The sequence below is a fragment of the Ooceraea biroi genome, chromosome 6 (genome assembly GCF_003672135.1).
Source record: "Ooceraea biroi isolate clonal line C1 chromosome 6, Obir_v5.4, whole genome shotgun sequence".
Lineage (NCBI taxonomy): Eukaryota > Metazoa > Arthropoda > Insecta > Hymenoptera > Formicidae > Ooceraea > Ooceraea biroi.
Window position 1 is genome coordinate 13,052,763 of NC_039511.1, and position 22,345 is coordinate 13,075,107.

General features: G+C 38.2%; 4 protein-coding genes across 8 annotated transcripts in view; 2 read left to right on the plus strand and 2 right to left on the minus strand.

Moving 5' to 3' along the window:
* LOC105276447 lies at positions 1–20,968 on the plus strand. Its single transcript, XM_026970743.1, has 22 exons — positions 1–368; positions 804–1,393; positions 2,220–2,330; positions 2,599–2,690; positions 2,854–2,943; positions 3,289–3,392; positions 12,606–12,670; positions 12,923–13,082; positions 14,969–15,111; positions 15,231–15,435; positions 15,623–15,790; positions 15,895–16,176; positions 16,310–16,558; positions 16,635–16,810; positions 16,995–17,144; positions 17,343–17,625; positions 17,928–18,137; positions 18,254–18,404; positions 18,488–18,710; positions 18,792–18,921; positions 18,998–19,118; positions 19,200–20,968. The coding sequence occupies exons 2-22, from the start codon at positions 819–821 to the stop codon at positions 19,946–19,948; spliced, it is 4,437 nt and encodes a 1,478-aa protein (XP_026826544.1). The 5' UTR covers positions 1–368; positions 804–818; the 3' UTR covers positions 19,949–20,968.
* LOC105276424 (electron transfer flavoprotein beta subunit lysine methyltransferase) lies at positions 3,773–10,577 on the minus strand. Of its 3 annotated transcripts, none has more exons than XM_011334028.3 (3): positions 9,784–10,577; positions 7,279–9,696; positions 3,773–4,377 (listed from the first exon to the last, which is right to left on the minus strand). In XM_011334028.3, the coding sequence occupies exons 2-3, from the start codon at positions 7,784–7,786 to the stop codon at positions 4,037–4,039; spliced, it is 849 nt and encodes a 282-aa protein (XP_011332330.1). In that variant the 5' UTR covers positions 7,787–9,696; positions 9,784–10,577; the 3' UTR covers positions 3,773–4,036. The 3 variants fall into 3 exon arrangements, with proteins under 3 accessions (XP_011332330.1, XP_011332347.1, XP_011332338.1); XM_011334045.3 differs by having other exon boundaries at positions 7,279–7,854; positions 9,621–10,577; XM_011334036.3 differs by having other exon boundaries at positions 7,279–7,854; positions 9,576–10,577.
* LOC105276418 lies at positions 10,739–12,489 on the plus strand. Its single transcript, XM_011334010.3, has 2 exons — positions 10,739–11,047; positions 11,654–12,489. The coding sequence occupies exons 1-2, from the start codon at positions 10,992–10,994 to the stop codon at positions 11,970–11,972; spliced, it is 375 nt and encodes a 124-aa protein (XP_011332312.1). The 5' UTR covers positions 10,739–10,991; the 3' UTR covers positions 11,973–12,489.
* LOC105276405 (nuclear receptor-binding protein) overlaps positions 20,568–22,345 on the minus strand; it is a 10,704-nt gene continuing 8,926 nt past the window's right edge. For 2 of the 3 annotated variants that reach the window (XM_011333989.3, XM_011333981.3), the window contains exon 11: positions 20,568–22,302. In XM_011333989.3, the coding sequence (XP_011332291.1) occupies positions 21,997–22,302 (306 nt within the window). In that variant the 3' untranslated portion in view covers positions 20,568–21,996. The remainder of the gene's footprint in view (positions 22,303–22,345) is intronic. The other variant, XM_011333996.3, reaches the window with a different exon arrangement.

A 22,345-nucleotide genomic window follows, 5' to 3' on the forward strand; every position in this document is an offset into this window, starting at 1 on the left:
AGCGATCAGCATCAGCTGCACGCGGCCTTGCGAGCAAGGCCGTATCGATCTTCCGATTGCTCGTTCGTCGTTCGTCCAGCGAAGTTGCTCGCTCGTTTCTTCGCGGATCCCTCTCGACGATGTGCAATGGAGTCGATCGAAACGCGCCCGGACAATCCGGGAGGTCTCCGCTCTGCATGGCGTTCACGAGTGAGTCCAACTAGGTTCACCTGCTTGCGCGCGGGAAGGAGGTATCGTCGCTATGTTGAAGCTTCGACGTCTACGCGAGAGGAAACGAGAAGGGTAGCCAGTTAAGGGAGGCGAGGGAAACGGAGGCTCGTGGTCGTTCGCTTTGGGATATCGTGATAACGTGCCGAATCACGAGTAAGGTGAGCGGGATGTATTTGCGCTAAGGGATCTGCAATATCACAACAAATTTATTATATCACAGATTTAATATTGATACTGAATTTTTGCGAGTTTTTTCGAGCGAGTCTTTAATCCTTGAAAAACTCGCAGTTCTTTGATCCTTATAAATTTAAATGTAGCTGTAACAAATATCGTTTAATATATTTAAAAGATCAGACAATTTATTGTATTTATATAGTAAACCTTTTTGCAACTTTAAAATTTTCTCAGGAAAATGTTAAAACACAATGCCATGTCGGATCGCGAATTGTTTGTTGTTGCTACTAGGAAATCACGGTTCCTCATGAATGGATTCTAGGAATCTATCCTAGGACTCCAGGAGTCCATTCATGAGAATACGGACTTTGTATCATAATGTCATGCGCTACTTCTCTCATGTCATTCTCTTTCGACAGGTTCAACGAGCAAAGATGAAGTCGCTCGTGCCAAGTCTCTATCTCCTTCTGTATCTCTGCTGTGGGAATTTACCGGGTGTCATCACGAACTACGACCCGTTCTGCGGCGGTCACTTGACAGACACCAGAGGCGTTATACACACGCCAAATTTCCCCGGGCCGTTTCCGGTGCCGATCAAGTGTCGCTGGGTGATCGACGTGTCCGACATCCCGTCGACCAACAGTTCGTCTACTGTTGTCGTCGAGATTGTCGTCTACCTGACGCAGCTCTATGTGTACAAGGGCTTGCGCTTTACCGAGTACGCCTACTATGAGTCTGAGACCATGAACTTCGGGGCGGCTCTGGTAAAGGAGGTGACTGAGGGTAACGTGTTCAAGTACCGACAATTCCGGACCTCCAGGCCATTCTTGGTGATCGAGTTCGAGCTCGATCGCCTCGAGGGCAATCACGTCAGGGTCCTACACGACCTGCTCGACGTGTACGGATTCAACGTGACGTACGAGGTGACCGAGGAACGGCCGAATCCTGAATCCTGCACCGTGCGCGACTGCTCCTTCGCGGGAAACTGCCTCGTTTCCGCGGATTATACGTGAGTCCTTAAATCTTTATGACTCACTGATATGTTATCTTAGCACTCTATGCAATATGTCTGCTTGCGAACAATTATGTTGCAATCCAACATATATTGTAATATATTATACATTTCCCTACAAAAAGAATAAGTTTTTAATATATTGAGAAATATGTATTATAAAAATTTATATATTTATTCATATAAAGTAATAGTAGAATAGTAGATAATTCTATAAAATGAATATATATATAAAACAATTTTAATATGTACGCAACACGCATACACAATGTGCGAAAGCGCAGTTAGAAGCAGCTTGATTGATTAACAAAGTTCAGCATAAAGTAACTCAATCAAATATGCGTTGGAAAAACTGTAAATTTGATTATCAAACATATTAAAGGTCTTGTAACACTACTTTCACGCGTAATAATCGTATATTTAATAGCTAACTTTAAGCTGTAAATACGATAATTGCATTTTCCTTGAAACTTCATGAATAATGCATTTACATGGAAACAGCGAAAATCCTTAGGGGTATTATCAGACATCTTATTTTGCAATTCCAATTTCCAATAATATGCAAGGAAATATTGTTTCGTATATTAGCCTTATTTAATAGGACAATGAACCCTAGTATTCCCGATCATGAAAGCCTCTGAAAAGTTCCATCGCAAGAAGTAAACACATTAAGAAGTCAAATATCTACGTAACGTAGTTTATCATGGGATTACCAATCTTGCCATTCATGAATCATTAATGATTTCTCGCAGCCTTTATTTGCATTTGCTGCTCCTGTGGACGCAGGACTTTTCTGATTGGCATGTTTTTTTTCCTTTTGCAGGTCTTTTTGGTGCGATTGCTTCGACGATTTCAGCGGCAGAAGATGCAATGAAGGCTCGCTATGTTTTAACGATCAGCATAGTCCAGTCTGTCAAAACGAAGCTATATGCAGGTATAAACGTATTACTATAACAAATAATACGCTAAAAGAACTTAAGAAATAAATTAAGAAATTTGTTTCCCATATTTATTTTTATGCAGATTTGATTTTTGAATATTTGAATATTTTGAATATTATTTAATGCGCGATACGGATTCATAAATATCTCAAAAACATTTTATTGTGCAAATATCATTAATATAACAAATATTATTGTTAATATAACAAATATTAATCGTGCTTAATGGAGTAAATAAATTAGTCGCTTTATTCATTTCAGGCAAATTGGGGCGGAAGCAATGCATTGCGATTGTCCAAACGGTTATGTTGGTCACAATTGCGAAATTCGTCTCTTGGACACTTTGGACACTGGTAATACTTTATCGCGTTTTATCTTTTATATCTCCATCTGTTTTATTTTAATGCTACTCCTACAGATTATACATGCTTATCTCTATAATGCGGTCGTCGATGTACAAAAAGTCTGTAATCTTATACCCTGGCGTGACTGATTAATCATGCTTTTTTTCCATAGAATGCATTTCGGAAAATTGTATACTGCAGTGTCCCTTTAACGAGCAGGAGCAACCGTGTATTTGTAAAGACGGCACGAAAATATACAACAGTGAGTTTGAACGTCTCATATATTTAATACTTAACTGTTACCAGTATTTCTATATATATTTCAGATTTAAAAAAACAGAATTCTAATGCAATGTATTTTAATAGCTATGAATTTTTCATCAATTATAACTCGATTCTTTCAAGGAATTTCTTTCAATATTACATATTTTTGTACCTACAATTCCAACATATTGAAATAAGCGAAAGAAATTCCAAATATTCATACATGTATGCATATCTCAAAAAATATTGAAGCTTTTTATACAAAAGATTACTTAAAAGAGATATAAGCAAACGCATTAACTGCAAATACGCTATATAACACACATGTCTTGTGTACTTGTAGATCGATCACGATATGAGTGCAGGATCAAGTTGTCAAACGTCACATCTCTCCGAACAGGTCTGATATCACAACACGGAAATCTGGAATCGTTTGTCAGCAAACAGGTAAGTAAATAAATCCGAAATTTATTCATATTGAATTCGATTAATGCAAATGCAAATGTTCAATAAAAAATGCAGCTCATGTTTACGTAATAATAAGCTCAAATCTGCAACCGTGATGTTTTGATGCATACATGTTCAGACGCAAACGAGACGTGCGAGCTGATTATGCAACGAAATAGGATTCACTGTTATTAAAATAGCATGTACACGTATGCTATTTTAAACGTTTCGTTAGAAACGTGAAAGACTTCCTCGCCGGAATTACGCCCGCGGATTAACGTAAGCATTAAGCACAAATACGCCACATAATAATGGTTGCATAAAGTAAATTTCGGACTGCGGAAACTGTGTGATTGTATATGTCGTTTATGTGTCGTAACAATTTTTACAATTGACGTAACAATTTACGTCAATTGTAAAACGCGTTGAAATCAATGCGTCAATGCGTTGAAAAACGCAAATAGATATAAATAAATCCAAGGAATCGAATACTTTGATGTTCATTTTGCATTATTTTTCATTATTTTGATGTGAGAACAACTAACATTAATATGAAAGAGTTCAAAGCTTTCTATGCAAGAATATTTAGCGTGTATTTAGCGTCCATATTTTAAATAATTTTTTTCCTTAGATTTCACAATCACTCAAGACCGACCAAATTCCCATACGGTAACTGTGTCGTAACCGTGATTCTCTTTCCTGACTTCCTCTGGCAAGTCATATTGACGAAGCAGTTTCATTCGCTTCCTAAGATCTTTAGTCAATCCATGCCTTCCTGGATCTCCTAAATAAATTCGCGTACCTCGTAGATGCGCGTTTTCCAACCACGCGATCAGCGTGCTTGCAATTTCCTCGTCATATAGTAAATCACCGATGAAAATCACATCGTACGGATCTTCCGGTGATTTTTCCAGCAGGTTTTTCCATGATATCTCAATGTCCACGTTGTTTAATATTGCATTCATCGCAATAGCTACGCAGGCGACTAAAAGCAAAAAAGCATACACAAAATCGGCTTTAATTGTGCATTATACATTTTGGGATATGTTTGACAGATATATATATTATGAATAATATATATTTTTTATATACAAATAATTGGCCATTGTCCGTGTACCACGTGTACGATAATCTAGAGATAATCAATACTCAAAATTTATATTTAGACAACATCTACTTATCAAGTCAATTATAAAAATCGTTTTTCAAGTTATCATTTGAGACCGTTGTGATAAACGATTTTATTCGAATATTAAATTGTTGGGTAACCCCTGTCTTTACAGTTAATCAATACTGAGAAAGATAATCGAGGGAAAGTGAAATTGCCAGACATTGATCCCCAGTATCCGCTATATTATGTCATTAGGCTTTCATCGTTCGCGATAATCGATTTCGCTCGCGGACGTTGGAGTAGCGACCGAGCTACTATACGCGTCCTCGCGTTTAAATGTAAAGTCCTTGACTTATATTGATTCGAGTCGAAAGCGAAGTCTTCATATGAAATGCAGACGATCTCATTCCGCGAATTTTAAAGTTCACGAGAACCTGATACCGGAAAATCCATTCATTATGCAGGACATTTCCACAGGGTTTTTCTTCGTATGTTAATAAAGGAGTCAGCGATGGATTGTATTAATGAGATGATAGATTCCATATTTTCCCGGGCTGCGTGCGATAAAAGATCGTAATTTATGATGTTCATGTTTAATGATCTATAATGAAAAATTATCTTATCAGTCTCAACTTGAAACTCTCAAGCCTGATTTTCGAAAAATACATAGATGTCAAAGACGCATCGCGCTTCCTCGATAATCATATCGGAAAATTTTTATTTCTACTTTCAGGAAAACATCCAATATTTCGTCGAGCTGTTAGAAAGTATTATTCGTTGATTGGCATGTTACGCGGATGCAATACCAGGAATTGAGAGCCTTTCACTGACGCACGAAGGAGGCAAACCTTTCCTCCTTCTACCTGCGTAAACCGGGGAAATCCCGCGTGAATGTCCCATATTCAAATTTCTTGACCTGGTTGAGCCCTACAGAACGTAACATAAATTTTTCCTGCCGATAATTATCGCCTCTAACATAGTAAACTGTCGCACTTATTTCTCAGATTACAGCTCGTACGAGAAATTTGTTTTTCATGCTAAACTTGCTGAAAGAATGTAATAAGCAAAGATAATATTATCAATGAATAATAATAGAAAATTGCAGAATGCGGTTCGCACGTGTCACACGAGTTGTTTCGCGAGTTTCTTCACGTGCAATGGTCGCAGCGTTGCTGCACGAATCGATGATGTGTCAACGACTCCAGTGATAAGCGGACGAAAGACACGTCGCACGTTGAACATGTTGAGGGAAGGATCTTTTTTACAATCGATTCATTGATAGAAACGCTCTGATAACGTTAATTCCACGTATAGTGCGCAATGTGTAAGACGTAACGTCACTATCAGTTTGTTTCAAAGATTTGTAGAGCAGGCACGACAGGCGTGCGAGTGATGCGCGTTCGTTCGAACGTGTTTGCACGCATTTTTCCTGAATCACGCTTCTGGAATCCGGTTTTATCTGCATACTTTCATTGGCGTAGCTGTAGTGTATATACGTTTCTCAAAACCACACGCATAAACACCAAATCCAACCGCTTTAAAATTTCGAGTTTCTTTTTTCACTCTTTTTATCTTGGGCTATCCGTTTTTCCATGATTATGTGAAGGATTGTGTAAGAGAAAGCCGACTGGGCTTTCTAACTGAAAGAAAATTGTCAAAGAAGCCCCTCGCTATACATGGAATCCGCTTCAGATCGAAATCTACAGGAATCCCCCAGATATTACGCTACTTATTCATTTTTGCGCTCTCTTGAATCTTGGCTTAACAGATAGTGCAGTAATTCCCCGATTGCATGCATCCTCTTCCTCTCGTTTTGCTCCTCAGTTCGTTTTTTTTGTCCTTCGTTCTCGCAAAAGTTTCAATAAACTTCGTGTGAAATGAAAACTCTCCTCTTCGATATACATCTTCCCTCATTTTGAACAAACAATACGTTGTATGCGCGCCACTACTGTTGTTATCTTTATTGCTTTATTTATTTGAAGAGATATTTGTGGCTTATCACAATCGTTTTTCGGAGCAATTTTGCAGTTAATAGGTTGGAAGTCGAGTTCGAAATTCGTTTAAATACCTTTCTAACAACATTTAATCTAATGTTAAATCTTTTACAAAATTATTAAGGGAGCTATTTGTTTGAATGGAATGTCGCGAATATTCATAGCGATTACGTTTTGATAGACGTGATGTATCGATCACATCTATGTTTGAAAATATTGTGATATCGTATTTATATTATTAGCTCAATTAATCACACAAACGTCTAAACATCACACATTTTTCAATTATTAGATAGAACTTGTTTCTCACGGGGGTTCTTTCCCGTGTGTGCCTAAACACCCATGTTATCAGTTGCGTTATCATACAAGGACATTGTAATTGTTCCCGAGCGATATGATGTGATAGATACGTACCGGAATTCCCGGCTCCTGGCGCTTTGTTTTATCTGTATATCCTTTTGAATAATATAAAATGATATTTCCTTAATGGGATTTTTAAGATATCAGTAATTTCCGGAGTACGATCGATAAAAAATCCAAAAACTTAAGTTATTCTTGAAGAACGAGATCAATTAGATAAGAAATCATAATTTTTACATTTAATTCCAGATAAATTTTATGTCAACAGTGATTCAATTACAGTGCTATTAGTGTTATATGTATTTTGTCCGTGTTAATAATGCATTTTTTATGTTAACTTGTTTGAAGTTTCTTTAAGAACAGAATTATTTCCACACAAATTAAATTGTTTTTTCATTTAAATTGCATTGTCTATACTAACCTTTGCTAATATCATTTGCAATAATCTTGCATGACCCAGTCACCAATCTCGTAGCTATCGCCGTGGCTCCACATCCTGCACCCAAATCCAGTATCCTTAACGCACGTTTCCTTTTATTCTGCATCGCACATTGTAAAATAGTTTCTCTCTCGTCTAGGATGAACCTCGTTAGTCCTTGGCCACCAGGCCAGTATATGGACCAAAATGGGTCTTGAAATACGTTCCTGGTCAAGGAATCGAATTTTTCATTCTCGTCGATAAAGGGCTCGTGATATAAGGGACACTTATTGGTTAGCAGGAACAGCTTCAATTCTGGAGTCAGATGGTTGCGAGTAATCTCGGTGTTTCTTAAAATCGCGTTCACCACATCACGATGGTCCCCGATGAACTTTTTAAGCGATGTTATTTGACCATTACGCAGAAAACTGTCCCATATCTCTGTTGTGTTCTGCGTAAATTTTCGTGTGAAAAGAAGTTTCCTCAAACACACGATTCTTCTAACGATCATCGCTATCTTCAAGATTTGAGAAACGAGTGCTAATTATAGTCCGTCCTCGATAGCTATTTCGGAGAAGTCTAAAAATATTTATCCAAGAATTAATTTATTGTTTGTTCAATATTTTCAAAAACTGAGATACTCAATCACGTATTGATAACTATTGTCTTTCGCGCGATAAAAATGCCGATAAGTGATTATATTCGACGCAGCATATCGCAATTTCGAATCGTATGTGCAATAATGATAAATTTGTATCTTGTATGGGTTATAAGTAAACAAGTTAAGACTTGTTTAAGACTTGCAAATGATAGTGAGGTAGACATTCTTTTCAACATTCGTGTCAAAGATATCCACGTCCGATTACAAACACAAAAATTATTAAAAATTTTATAAATTTTATAAACATGTATAAAATTTAAATCCTTATATAATTTCGTAAAGTAATAAAACTATTAAAGTGTTGCATAGTCATCAGTAAAATGGCCAATTGATAGAATTATTTTTCCAAATATTTCATGTTTTCTAAATGTCCCATTCATTTTTATTCTATTTCCAATAGGTGTATGTACTAGTTTTACCGACTTTCCTTAGTTTTTCCTTAAAGAAATTTACATTGACGCAAATAGTATTCACAACTTGTAAGAATAATGATGAAAAATGACTGCAGGTGATAATAACACTGTATATAGATTTAATTTTACAATATTGTATTCTGTAAAATTTATCCATTTATTTTAATTCATTTATTTTTAAACGCTTTAATTAATTGTGAAAATGCCCTCTTTCTGCTGATGTAATTTTCCGTGATGTAATCTTGTTATATCATTAACATAAGCGTATCTGTTGCGCATTATGTATTATCTCGGGTAACAATTAGCAGACTCGAATCCGTTATATCCATTAATACAAAGCGGATGATTGATGCAACAAATATGGTTACGAGAGCAAACCTTCGGTCATTATGCAATTGAAATAGAAGTGGCACGTGCATTTCACGTAATTCTTTCTCCAAATTATCGTTATATATGAAGCTACTGAAATATAATTTAATTTCCATTTTTCACTATTTTCATCACTTGCAATATCATTTCACAACTATTTTTCGCGTATCTTTTTTCTTTAAGAATTTGATAAATAACAGCTTTTTAAGATCATTAAACATATCTAAAATTTTTTATGTGGCATGTCACCTAAAGAATTTTATTAATTATTTTGCTACAGGGATATTATAATATTGCGTACGACATACATTTATACACAGCTTGAGAAATAACGATTTACTAAGAATTTCACTTAAAAGTTTCATTTTAATCTATATCTAATCAAATCTAATCTAATCTGCATCAATTTTTTACATCAATCTTAAATCAATAGTAGTGTCGGGTTACTTTACTTCAAATTGTATTACGTAAGTAAAAGTGTTTTAACAGAGAATAAAATCATGTTATGTAGCGTATTTGTCGAAGGGTCCTTTGCTCGTCTTCTTTCAGTTTTATTAAACCTGCATTCCCGTTATCGCGGAAATTGCGCGTCTCACGGCTGATGAAACGCGGTGGAACAAAGCATCCGTGACTTGCATCATCTTCGTATGATCGGGCGACACGTGTAATCGATCGATAGTCGCAAGTCGCCTAGCAAATGAAATTTGTTGACTGAAATAACAGAAATAAAAATTGCAACGATCAATCAACCTGACTGTTTCTAATCAGACGCGTGTGGATGATGAAACAGAACGTCGACACAAGACGCGTGACGCAATATACAATAAAATTGTTTGTAGCATGTTGAAATCAATTACAGATCCGTGCGTCTTCAAAATTTTCGCTCTTGCCAGTTCAATGACCTTTTCGGTTTCCAGTTGAACTTCCTTCGAGGACATAATAGGTCTGCTCTTTGCAGTTGCATTCACACTTCTCGTGCTTAAAATAGAACGGATATAGATCAGGCGTTAGAGAAAGAAAAGTTAGTAGAAGATAAATGAGCCAATATGAAAAGTTCACGCAAACCTAATGACGATCCTCGTGCGACAATGCACACGCAGATCGAAGAAGTTGGACGTAACGACCAAATCGTTAGATAATCCATATGAATTGATACAAGGCAGCACCTTGACCTGAACATCATTTCTCGTCGCCGATGGAAATTTGTTTGCGCTGCTACTAAGTAATTATGTTTCCCAACACGACCAGTTCCCAGTAAATTCCGTTAAAATTTTCCTTCGCTCGAAAGTTTCACGAAACGAACTGTGCAAGACTTTAATCCCATTTATCGACCAGTCCATAAACACGATGCTAATGTAGCGTTAAAGTGAACACAGCACAACCTTTTTACTAGAATCTTTATCATTGTCGCCTTTTAATCTTGCAGAATGTCTCGACAAAAGCACATTCAGTTTCTATCAAATTAATCGTGTAAAAAATTAAAAAATATGCATCTCAAGTATAAGAATTTTTAAAGAATTTTTACGTTATCGCAAGTGCAACAACATTGACACCGACTGCACGAACATGTGCATGTCCATTAGCATTATGCATAATACTGAGAAGCAGCATTTAAATGACCTCGCATACATGTTTTTCTTATTTATTTTTGTTATTTATTATTCACATCTTTTTCGTGCAATTGTTTTTCCGTTGTTTTCTTAGAGAACTTGGATTTTAGAATTCGAGAAGTCGTTGTTTTATTTTCTCGGGGAAGTTTGGTATATTCAGAGATCATTGGCCTATATTGGCTCGCTTCTCTTTACCGGAGCAATATTTTTCCCGGGTTTCCCGGTAAATCTTCCGCCGAGCGCGTGGAGAACTACGTTGCGTAGATTACATCCTATTAGCAGCGGCCAACGTTTATCCGGAATATCCATTGGTTGCGGCGCACTAGTAGTGGGGGAAGTGGTGGGGGGAGCACTCTATAAAAAGGTTGCGCGGCGCGCTCTTGGCAGCATACGTCATCAGTGTCCTGGGAGTTGCGCGTGGTAGCCTTACGCGAGACCAAAGTTACGCGAGTGTTGCGCGAGTTTGCGTCAAGGCAGAGAAGCAGGAAACCAGTGGTTCAGTGAGCAGCTAACCTTGGCTTGAAGTTCAAAGTCGGCAGCAGCGTCGGAGATTCAGCCGACCGGCATCCTCGAGGCCGCAAAATTCCGACTTTCAGTGAAGTGTGCAAAAGAGGCGCTTCGACGATTAAAGAACTGAACAGCCAGGCGGAAACGACGATCGATATGCTGTGCTGCGAGGAATCACGACTCAACGACGCACAGAGCACGATAGCCAAAAGGTAGCTGTCGAGTTTCTATCGAGAAACACCGTGGCGCGCGGGAATTCCCGACATCGCCTTCCCGCAACGTCCTCACGAACGCTCGAGTGGAGTTGCGTGATGGTCGTGTTTTCCCTGACGGTGATAAAGAGATGCTTGGTCATTGCGTAGAATTTCAATTACAACCTGTCTGCAACATTGGAATGTTAATTTCATCATCATTGTGCAATATAAAACGTACCTTACAAACGTTATCTTGATATCTTTCGCTTATCTTTGTTTGTACAGAAATTACTGGGGATGAGCTAAATTTTTGCATCGTGAAAGTTTTTGTATTTTTAACATCGACAATTATTTATCGTTAAAAATTACTATCTGAAACTTACGCCTCGTGATTTTCCGCTGACACTGTAAAAATTTATTACCTCAGAAATTCAACAGTTGGAAAAAGAAAATTCTGCAGTCTGCACTCCCGTATCAAAGTGCAAATATATAAATTGACTCGTTAGAGTGATTCGCGTAAGTTGACGCCAATCGTTTCAAGCATCACCTTACACCGCTCTGCGCTCTGCAGTTTCGCGTGATAACGCACGCGTGTTCATGCAATTGACCGAATATGATTTGCAGCGTGAGGTCATCGCGGTGTGACCGCGAGGACAGCATCACCTGCGGTATGCTACCAATCCTTCACAGGCTGTCGACCGGCCTGGAAAAACTGAAGGACGAGTACCGGGCGATCTTTTGCGTGATGCCCCTGCACACCGAGATGGACACAGCCAGTCGCCTTCAAATCACTCTGTTGGAGGCGTACTGTCGGGAGGTTGACATTGTAGCAGTGAGGAAGCCCGCGCAAGCGATACGCCAAAATTTCTATCCGAACTGCAAGGACCTGCCGTGTGTCCTGGTGGCCCTCGGAAACTCACCATATCTCAATTTACCGGATTGAAGCCACTCGACGACTCGTCCCTGAGAATTGAAACTACAAAAAAAATGCACTTTGCTAAGTGCGATTTTCGAGGCGGGATCTTCGCATCCGAGGATGAAGGAGAGTTTCCATCCCACGTGCAGCACTATATCTCGTCAATAAAGGACGTGATGGACTCGATAATGAACATTCCATCTATGAATAGAATAAGATCGAGCCATTTCGTTATTATTGTTAAAAGTGATTGCATTAGACGAGTGACTTTAAAGTCGCTCGATGATTGTTTCATGATTGTTAGCTGCTTGAAGAAATATTGATTGATAGATGTAACAATATATTCTTCAATTGTGTATTTCGTTTGTAACCATACACACATATATGTTAACATCGATTATATATACTTATATATGTCACCTGAAATAATGTATACTAAATTATCCATCTTTATGTATACTTTATAAAAATCGAACATTTGAAAAAAATGTAAAAACTTGCAATCTGCCTCATTTGAGCAAGATTATACGATACGTTAAAATAATAGTGTTCATTTATTTTCTTTGTCCTTTCTATCCATTTATCGTCCTCTTGTCGTAATCTTCTCTATTTCGTGATATAATTTCGTGCTCGTGTAATTTATTAAAGCTTTTCTCGTAGCTTGCAAGATACTTGAGGAATTCCAATATCACTTCCACGGAGGAAATAAAAATCCTGAGCGTGACGTGAGTAGGTACACATGCGCGAAAAAAGTACAGTTTTATACAGATAAAAGGGATTGGCGCTTTAATAATTTTGACAAAAAGTACTATCGCGTCAATTAATTATTGTAATTAAATTATCGTAAATAAAATGCTTAGTTTGCTTCCAGATAATAATATTATACGCGATGTAGAATCTTACTGTAAATATTGTACTTTGCACGAGAAAAATCGCTAGGTCACTGCTACTTCACTGTATGTCCTCTCCTTCAACAGACCTACGTCCGAAGTTACCTTCCATTTTTTCGGGAATTCCGATGACGGGGATAAAATCCGCGAGTCTCTCAACCGACTTGTACAGCGCCGGCGTCTCAGCGAAATCTCATTGGAATCCACGCACTTCACATTTCAGCAGAAGCCCGCTCTTAAATTACAGGTACATGCTTAATAAAACGTGATATATGTGGATTACGCAAATATCTAGATATCAAAGCAGAATGCAGACTATAAAAGTCATCTAAGACTTAAAATACAAAATTAATTTTCTATCTTCTCCAAAATTTTCGAAGAAAAAATCAATTAACTTTTTCTAGAGGTAAAAAATATTTTAAAAAATTTTTCGTCGAATTAAAATTCAAGAAATTGCGCCGGCGTCTCAGCAAAATCTCATTGGAATCCACGCACTTCACATTTCAGCAGAAGCCCGCTCTTAAATTACATGACATGCTTAATAAAACGTGATATATGTGGATTACGCAAATATCTAGATATCAAAGCAGAATGCAGACTATAAAAGTCATCTAAGACTTAAAATACAAAATTAATTTTCTATCTTCTCAAAAATTTTCGAAGAAAAAACCAATTAACTTTTTCTAGAGGTAAAAAATATTTTAAAAAATTTTTCGTCGAATTAAAATTCAAGAAATTGCGCCGGCGTCTCAGCAAAATCTCATTGGAATCCACGCACTTCACATTTCAGCAGAAGCCCGCTCTTAAATTACATGACATGCTTAATAAAACGTGATATATGTGGATTACGCAAATATCTAGATATCAAAGCAGAATGCAGACTATAAAAGTCATCTAAGACTTAAAATACAAAATTAATTTTCTATCTTCTCAAAAATTTTCGAAGAAAAAACCAATTAACTTTTTCTAGAGGTAAAAAATATTTTAAAAAATTTTTCGTCGAATTAAAATTCAAGAAATTGCGCCGGCGTCTCAGCAAAATCTCATTGGAATCCACGCACTTCACATTTCAGCAGAAGCCCGCTCTTAAATTACATGACATGCTTAATAAAACGTGATATATGTGGATTACGCAAATATCTAGATATCAAAGCAGAATGCAGACTATAAAAGTCATCTAAGACTTAAAATACAAAATTAATTTTCTATCTTCTCAAAAATTTTCGAAGAAAAAACCAATTAACTTTTTCTAGAGGTAAAAAATATTTTAAAAAATTTTTCGTCGAATTAAAATTCAAGAAATTGCGCCGGCGTCTCAGCAAAATCTCATTGGAATCCACGCACTTCACATTTCAGCAGAAGCCCGCTCTTAAATTACATGACATGCTTAATAAAACGTGATATATGTGGATTACGCAAATATCTAGATATCAAAGCAGAATGCAGACTATAAAAGTCATCTAAGACTTAAAATACAAAATTAATTTTCTATCTTCTCAAAAATTTTCGAAGAAAAAACCAATTAACTTTTTCTAGAGGTAAAAAATATTTTAAAAAATTTTTCGTCGAATTAAAATTCAAGAAATTGCGCCGGCGTCTCAGCAAAATCTCATTGGAATCCACGCACTTCACATTTCAGCAGAAGCCCGCTCTTAAATTACATGACATGCTTAATAAAACGTGATATATGTGGATTACGCAAATATCTAGATATCAAAGCAGAATGCAGACTATAAAAGTCATCTAAGACTTAAAATCCAAACTTCATTTTCTATCTTCTCAAAAATTTGCGAGGAAAAAATCAATTAACTTTTTCTAGAGGTAAAAAATATTTTAAAAAATTTTTCGTCGAATTAAAATTCAAGAAATTAAAAAGAGAATTTTATAATTTGCTTGTTTAGTTTAAAAACGTACAAGCAGTGAAACTTAGTGGCGAGAACATGTACTAATTTACCTGTTTCTATTTTAAATTAGTGAAACTTTTTAAATAGTCACATCCGTGATATTCCAATCGAAATGGTTGAAAGAGTTAAATCTCTGCTAACATTAAATAATGTTTTCAAACAATTATTAATAATTATAGCAATTATTACACACATGACTAGAAAGCTTCGAAGAATTATTGCCTTTTAGACTCTACGAATTAATCAAGTGAACGACTACGATGTTCATTTGGGAGAGCAAATCGTCTTGTCATGCATTGCTCAAGGAAGCTACAGCATAAATTTCGCTTGGTACAAGGATGGCATGCTAGTGAACACCAGTAAAGCTATCAGGTAATCAAATGATCGGCAACTTGGAATATTACTGCAATAGTAGTAGTAGTAGTAAGAGACATTCCTTGTAAAATGGCAAGATTTTCCGCGTTCATACTTACATCGCTTTTTGTTCTTAGAGAAATTTGGATTAGTCATTTGCCGAACGACGGATCGGACGTGTACACATCGGTGTTGACAATCGAGAAGGCGACCGTGCTCGACGCCGGTCAATACACGTGTCAAGTCGTGGACTGGGGTATGCAACAGTGTAAAAGCATCTACATCGAGATCAGGGATGAACCGGACGTGAAGGTGGTTCCGATGAGTGCCACTATAGAGAAAGTAAGCCGTGATGTTTTGTGGGAGATTATATAATATAACATATGTAATTTAAAAAACATACATATAATTTAATTTAATTTAAAAAAATATGTAATATATATAATTTAAAAAAGATATAATTTAATAGATATAATAGATACAATTTAGAGAAAAGCACGTGTTAATGTCATCGAGCGACTGTTCACAGGGCAACAACATACAGCTGATGTGCATGACTCCCAATCCTTATATGCGTAACATTAGCATCGGTTTCGGTTGGACGAAGAATCGCGCCCTGCTCAAATTAGAACCCGGTCGAGCAGTTTGGGAGGATCTGTATCCGGCAGGTAGCATCTTGAAGGTCACTAATGTTCAGGTAAAAATCATATCGACCTTATACCAGATTTTTTCATTATATTAAAAAAAGAATAAATTGGACGATGACTTGTTTTTCGAATGACCATTTGAAATTTCGTTTAGAAATCTGCGATCTACACTTGCAACGTAGCGCACAAATCCATGTCCGTCCGAGTTGAAGTGATGAATCGAACGTTGATACCGATATGTCTCAACGAGAGATCTTGGGGTCTGCAGTGGCCAGATACTGCTCCAGGGTCAGAGGCGTTGCTGGAGTGCCCTCGATATTTCGTAGGTTCGCGAGTGTCCAGACTCTGCTCGATGAAGGATGCTACCACGCCAGAATGGCAAATACCGGATTTTTCATCCTGTTTATACGAGACGCTGGTTTTACCCTATAATAGTGTAAGCACTTTGCCTTCTGCTTAATATTTTGAATAAAGTTATTTCGAATTTCCTATTAAACTAATATTATTGGAAACTTAAACCAGTATTACTACGAACTTCAAAATCAATGTGAAATTAATCTAATCTGTAGTTTCGGAGCCTAACGTTGGGTTACCAAAATACTACGAGTTCGGAAACGATACTCGCTTTCTGGGAGAGTTTGCGCGTCCGTACATTACCGCTCTATCCCGGCGAAGGTGATCGCATAACGAATATACTAGCGGAAATTGAACAGTATCAACACAATATCGATCCGCTGGATGCGTATGCCTCCGCGGAGGCTTTGACACAGATAATAAATCGCATTTTGAGTGACGAGTACTCGATCTTGAGTCAAGAGGTAAGATGATTCAATGTAGGAATGAAGATGTATAAATATTGAACAAGTTCCAAAGCTCCTGTACGTCTATTTTCAGAAATTATCGGTGTTGCTCCAGCTTACGCAACGCAATTTAATTCATTGGTCTAAAGAGTTGAAACAGGCTTCCAAACATTTGCCTCTGTCATCCATGGTGGTAGATATCCAACAACTGCAATCTCATAATGGAGACAGTATCACGCATTCCCTGCAAATACCCTCGGCCGATTACGTGTAATTATTCTCTGCATTATGTAAACAGTCTAGCTTATGTCTTTCCTTTTCCATTACAAAGCTTGACTACAGAGTGTGACGTATATAATATGTTTGACGTATTTCTCTATCTATTTACGCTCAAGATTATGTTCACACCAGCCTTCGCATTCTCACGTTATAAATAATCGCGCATTTATAACAGGTATCCCGATTGGTACGAGGACAAAGTAGCTGTACGGTTGTGGAAGAAAAAGCAGCGCAACGCAAAGTCTAATAGTACATTTACCGGCATTGTTATTGTGTACAAAAACATGTCGCGTTTCATACCAACGGCGTACATCAAAGAACTTGAGTAAGTTTACCTATTTTTTTTTTAATGTAATGATTTAGCACGAGAATAATTTAATTTCCTCATTTTCACGACTCCAAAAATGATTTATCTGGATTTATTGAAATTAATTTCAATTTATTCATCAAGTCTAAAAACTGTTCTTAAATTAATATATACAAATTTGGATATACGTATAGAACATTACGATTATCATTACAGCGATGGCACGGACTTGGAGTTTCGCCTCAATTCTCGAGTGATCACCGTTGCAGTACCCTTCTTCAGCGCCGACAAGCACAACAAGATATGGGTTGATTTGCAAATCCGGCATTTGCAAAATCAAACAAGCTCCTGGAACATGTCATGTGGCCTGATGGATAACACTGGGTCATGGGACCTCAGTAGTTGCATAGCGAATACTATGTCTGGCGAAGTAACGACGCATTGTCTATGTCCTACTGCGGGTACCGTTGCTGTTTTCTTAACAACTCGCGCAGTAAAGGCAAGTAAAAGTACTACGGCTTTAGCAAATGATGAAATAAAAAATTTCAAAATTTTTTATTTCATCATTTTCCATATTTTTAGATATATTTACCCTTAGATATCAATACAAAAGAAGAATTTATTTCCAAGTTTTTAAAAATTTTTTAATTAATATTTTTTTAAATATAGATATTATATTTTGTTAAATATTACACCTATTTTGTAAGATATTAAATTGTGTAATATATATATATATATTACACAATTCTCCACAGCAAACAGAGACACATTTCACTATCATTTGCCACTAATTCTTCACAGGTCGTTCTGGCAAAAACAGAACAAACTACTTTTATCATAATATTCGGCTGCAGCAGTTGCCTCGTTCAGTGTTTCCTGTCCGCTCTGATACTGGGTGTTTTTTGGTGGAAGTACAAGACGTGGTTAAATTTCCTAAAACTTCAATGCTGCGGTGCATTAATCGGAGCGATGGCTATCTTCATTTACGCCGTCCACAATAATCTCCCAGAAGTAATCCATACTTTTCATTAAGCTGTTGGGGAATCATACAAATCATGAGAAATCTGCTTCATTCTGACTTTAATCGCCTTCTTCATATTTTAATAATTCTTCGTTGTGCGTTTCAGTCGTCTTACTCGCTCGTAGCGATCGGACTAGAAGCGTTTCTCCTCGTGGGTATGTCCGCGCCTATCTCAGAGGCTTTGATAATATACGCGGAGCTTACGCAAATCCGATCGAGCCAGCATCTTCAGCCGACAGTCATCGCTGTAATTACCGGTACGGTATAGATATAAAAACATCAGTTAGTATTTTAAATCATCGCCAAGCATTATTTATAACCGGACGTCGTTTGCCATCAGGTGTGCCGATCCTGGCTGTTTTCGCAACCGAACTGACGCATAAAAGTATCGGATGGCGACACGAGTCTTGGTGGCTCATACACGGCAGCGGTGTCTTTAATATATTCGTCAGCTGTGCCACAATGATGTTTCTGGTATTTATGTTGTTGTACATGGGAGTGCTTCACAAGGTACACACGTTAGTGGAGGAAAACGTGATGAAGAGAGAGGCTATAGAAACGAGGTAACGTGTAAACGCTCTGTACAATTTGCGTTTATGCTGTTTTTTTTTTAATTTCTATTCGCTACTTGTTTTCTATCGCAGAATATGGATACTGCACCGCGCGACTATCGTCATATGCAGTATCATCGCCATGGAAGCGTCTTCTATTTTCTATATAAACTCGTCGTCCGTAATTTTCCACTACGTATTCGCATCCCTTTCTTTCGCCCTGGTGAGTCTTGCGATAATTGTTGATGAGGCTAAAATAGCAGAATAACACTGTTAAAATTCTTTGTTATTCGATGCAGGGCTTCATCATAGTGATTGTATACATCGTTAACGGCGAAGTCGCGATTATCGGTCCAATGCTGCGGAAAATAAGATGGAAACGCAGAGTGGACGAGGAGCACACGTCAGAGCCCATCAAAGGTACCGCGCTGCGGGCTTACAAATCTATCTGTTCATGTAATGCTTGCCGGTAGTGTTACATTTATATGATATGTCCGTCAGTGTGCTCGAAAGCTGACGCCGAAGTGGAGAACGATTCGGCGATCCCGCCAGCGCCGTCGTCGTCGATCGCCGGCGAGCCGTACCGGGAAGCGCGCGGCGTCGCCGCGGGTAGCATAGACATGCGGGAGTTCGTGTCCGAGTCGTCGTCCGCCTACGCCAAGGGCTCCGTTCCCGTCAACAGATTTCTGCCGGAGATTCGGGTGGACCACTCGGACGACATTAATCTCGAGAACTACAACACGAGTCCGCGCAAGTATCAGGAGCCACCGGCGTTCGACGCGGCGTTCTCCGCGCGCGGTTCCCGCTGCGTCAACGAGCCGGCGGCCTACGGCGGTGTCAACGACTGCTGCAGCTTCCGCGGTGATGCTGGCAAGTATCGCGGCGACGGCAAGGTCTTCCTGCCGTCAACGGCGAGCGTGTCCGCCGAGTCCTCGGCCAAGGTCCTCTGCAGCGCCGACGTCGAGGCGCGCTTAGGCGCTCTGCCAGACGTCACGTTGGCTGTGAAGAGCGAGTGTGCCGAGTTGTCGTCGCGGGCGAGCACGGAGCTGAAGACCAGGGAGCACGTCGTGAATCCGCCCATGCCGGACATCGCTAACACGAGCGAACGCAAGCAACCCGACGGCGAAGAGAAAATCCCGGAGATCACGGTAACCGGCTGCGCCGACAGCGCAACCAGCGGTATGCTAGACCGCATCTCTCACGATCTTGATTATCTGCTTAATCGCACACACGCGAAAGAGGGAGCTTAGAATCCCGGTGGGATGGGAAAAAGTACACACACATACATACACACATATGCATACACGTACATAAAAGTGCGACAAATGTAGGTTGTTAAATTTGTACAAAATTGCAGACTTTGTCAGGAATTTTTATGCGAGTGTACGAGTATTCCGCCGCTCGTATAAAATATATTTAGAATAAATATTAATTAATAGGTACTTAGAATTAATATTCGTTGATACTCGCGTTTCTCACCGTATAACAAGAACTTGACGTGATACGATTACACTTGGAAGCTGCAAGCCAAGTACTAAATACAGGTCTATGTACGATCTCTTTTTATTTCTATATCTCGTACGTAATTATGTACACTCTTACGCCAGATCGATCGTAATGTGATTACGGTTCGACTATAGTTGTAAGGAAACGATGCGAAAAGCGATTGTCGTCGCGTTCCATCCAGAATTTATTTTAAGTATAATCTGGAATTTTTCATGCTACATTATGGACGTTTACACTTGTCCGTTGTATATCGTGAGAAGACTTATCGTCCCTCCAATAAATGATGAAAAGTACTGTGCGTTCGATTCGATTCGATACGATACGATTTTGAGAAGGCAAGGTAGTCCAGATAATGGCATTTCCGAGTTAAAGTATTTATTTATCACTGTCATCGTACAGCCCTTTCATAATATCCACGAGTCAGTCGTCGCGCTTTTCGTCGTTTATAATTTGCATTATAAAGCTATACACATTGAATTTAGTTTGATAATCTACTTATATACTTAAGATCGAAGTTTATGTTGTTGTTGTTGTTGGTAGTAGTTACCTCTAGTAGGGTTAGTCGTTTACTTAATGAGAAAATGCTTCACTGAAATCGATTCGACCGAGGTACGAAATTGGAGCGGTATTTCTTGGCCAAGCACGTGTTATAAATGCAAAAGACGTAATAAGATCTGTGTTAGTCTGTTAGCACTCGAATATACCTATATGACTAGTTTTCTGTGTCTCAACAGATTTTTCTTAAAAATATAAAGTATTTACAAGGATTTCAGCTAATTTTATCGAGATTTAATAAATCTTGGTTTAATCACATCAATAATACCCAAGTATAGAGTAGGGCCGTGGCTTTATCCGATTACTACAAAGTTAATTGAGCCAGTATTAACATCGCAATCTCATCTACATAACTAAAGATATAGTAAAATGAACAAGCACATCGTTTGACTTTCTCTTAAGCGAAAGCTGTTTGCATTCGCTTACTTTTAGACAGACTTGATGATACATTGAGTATTTTCAAAAAGTGATAAGAGCGGAGAAAAAGAGATCGTCCGAGGAGAAAACTGAGAATCCATACAGTATTTCGTTTAATGTCAATTGAATTCACCGATTGATCGATCAATCAGTTCACAACAGCTGTACAATGAAGAGACAATTTTTTGTACGCATGATTAAAATTGATTTTTCTCAATTTGTATGCACGAAATAAATTTTATATAGTATACGTCACGTCACGTGGAAAAGCAGAATACAATTTCGGTGGGTTGACTTTTTTTACCTTTCGTAATTCTAAACGTCGACATCGTAAGAGATACGAGATACATGATGAACCTTCGCGATCGCATCTCGAGATAAGATAGATTATGACAGGTAAGTATAAAATCGTACATAGCTTCGCATAAATACGAATCGATATCCAGCGGTCCTCTAACAGTATCCTCTTAATTATACAATCACAAGTATTTGGTCTTTTTACATTAGATTCATATATACTCTTTGTCAATTTATTGTATATTTGTAACGTAAAAACTCTAGAAAATATAGAGGGGTCAACGAAATGTGACAACACAGAGCCGTTACTTCGATATAGCCTAAAGACGAAAGTAAAGACGCTATAAACAGTTCCTAATTCGCAGTCGTACTTAACTCCGAGATGTAGCCACGGCACCCTCCCACCTTTACTTCCGTTCTTCTCTCCTTCCTGTTTTTACTTAAATATAAAAATACATAGCCAGTCTATACATAAAGCGTGCAAAGTGGCACAGTGAACTGAGTTATCAGACGTCCTGGATGGTTAACTACCGCTCTCGCTGATTGTCGGCGGTTCTGCATCATCGTGAAGTTTATTCGTCTTGTTACTTGACACAGGTATACCTGAGGTTTTTGGCAGCAGGTTAGTTACACTATCACTATTGGATGCTGTGACATTGCACACGGAATTGTCAAAGTGTTGCAGACATGGAAACTCCGGACCAGGCAGCAATAAAGTAGTTTGAGTAGGAAGATTCGTTAGCGACACCATTCCCGGCGTCACCATTTGCTTGTTGAAGTATCTCCTCAATGCTTCTTCAATTAAATTGGCTATTTTATCACGATCGTTCTACGAAGAAGTCACAGCATAAGATATCACTGTCGCAGCAACA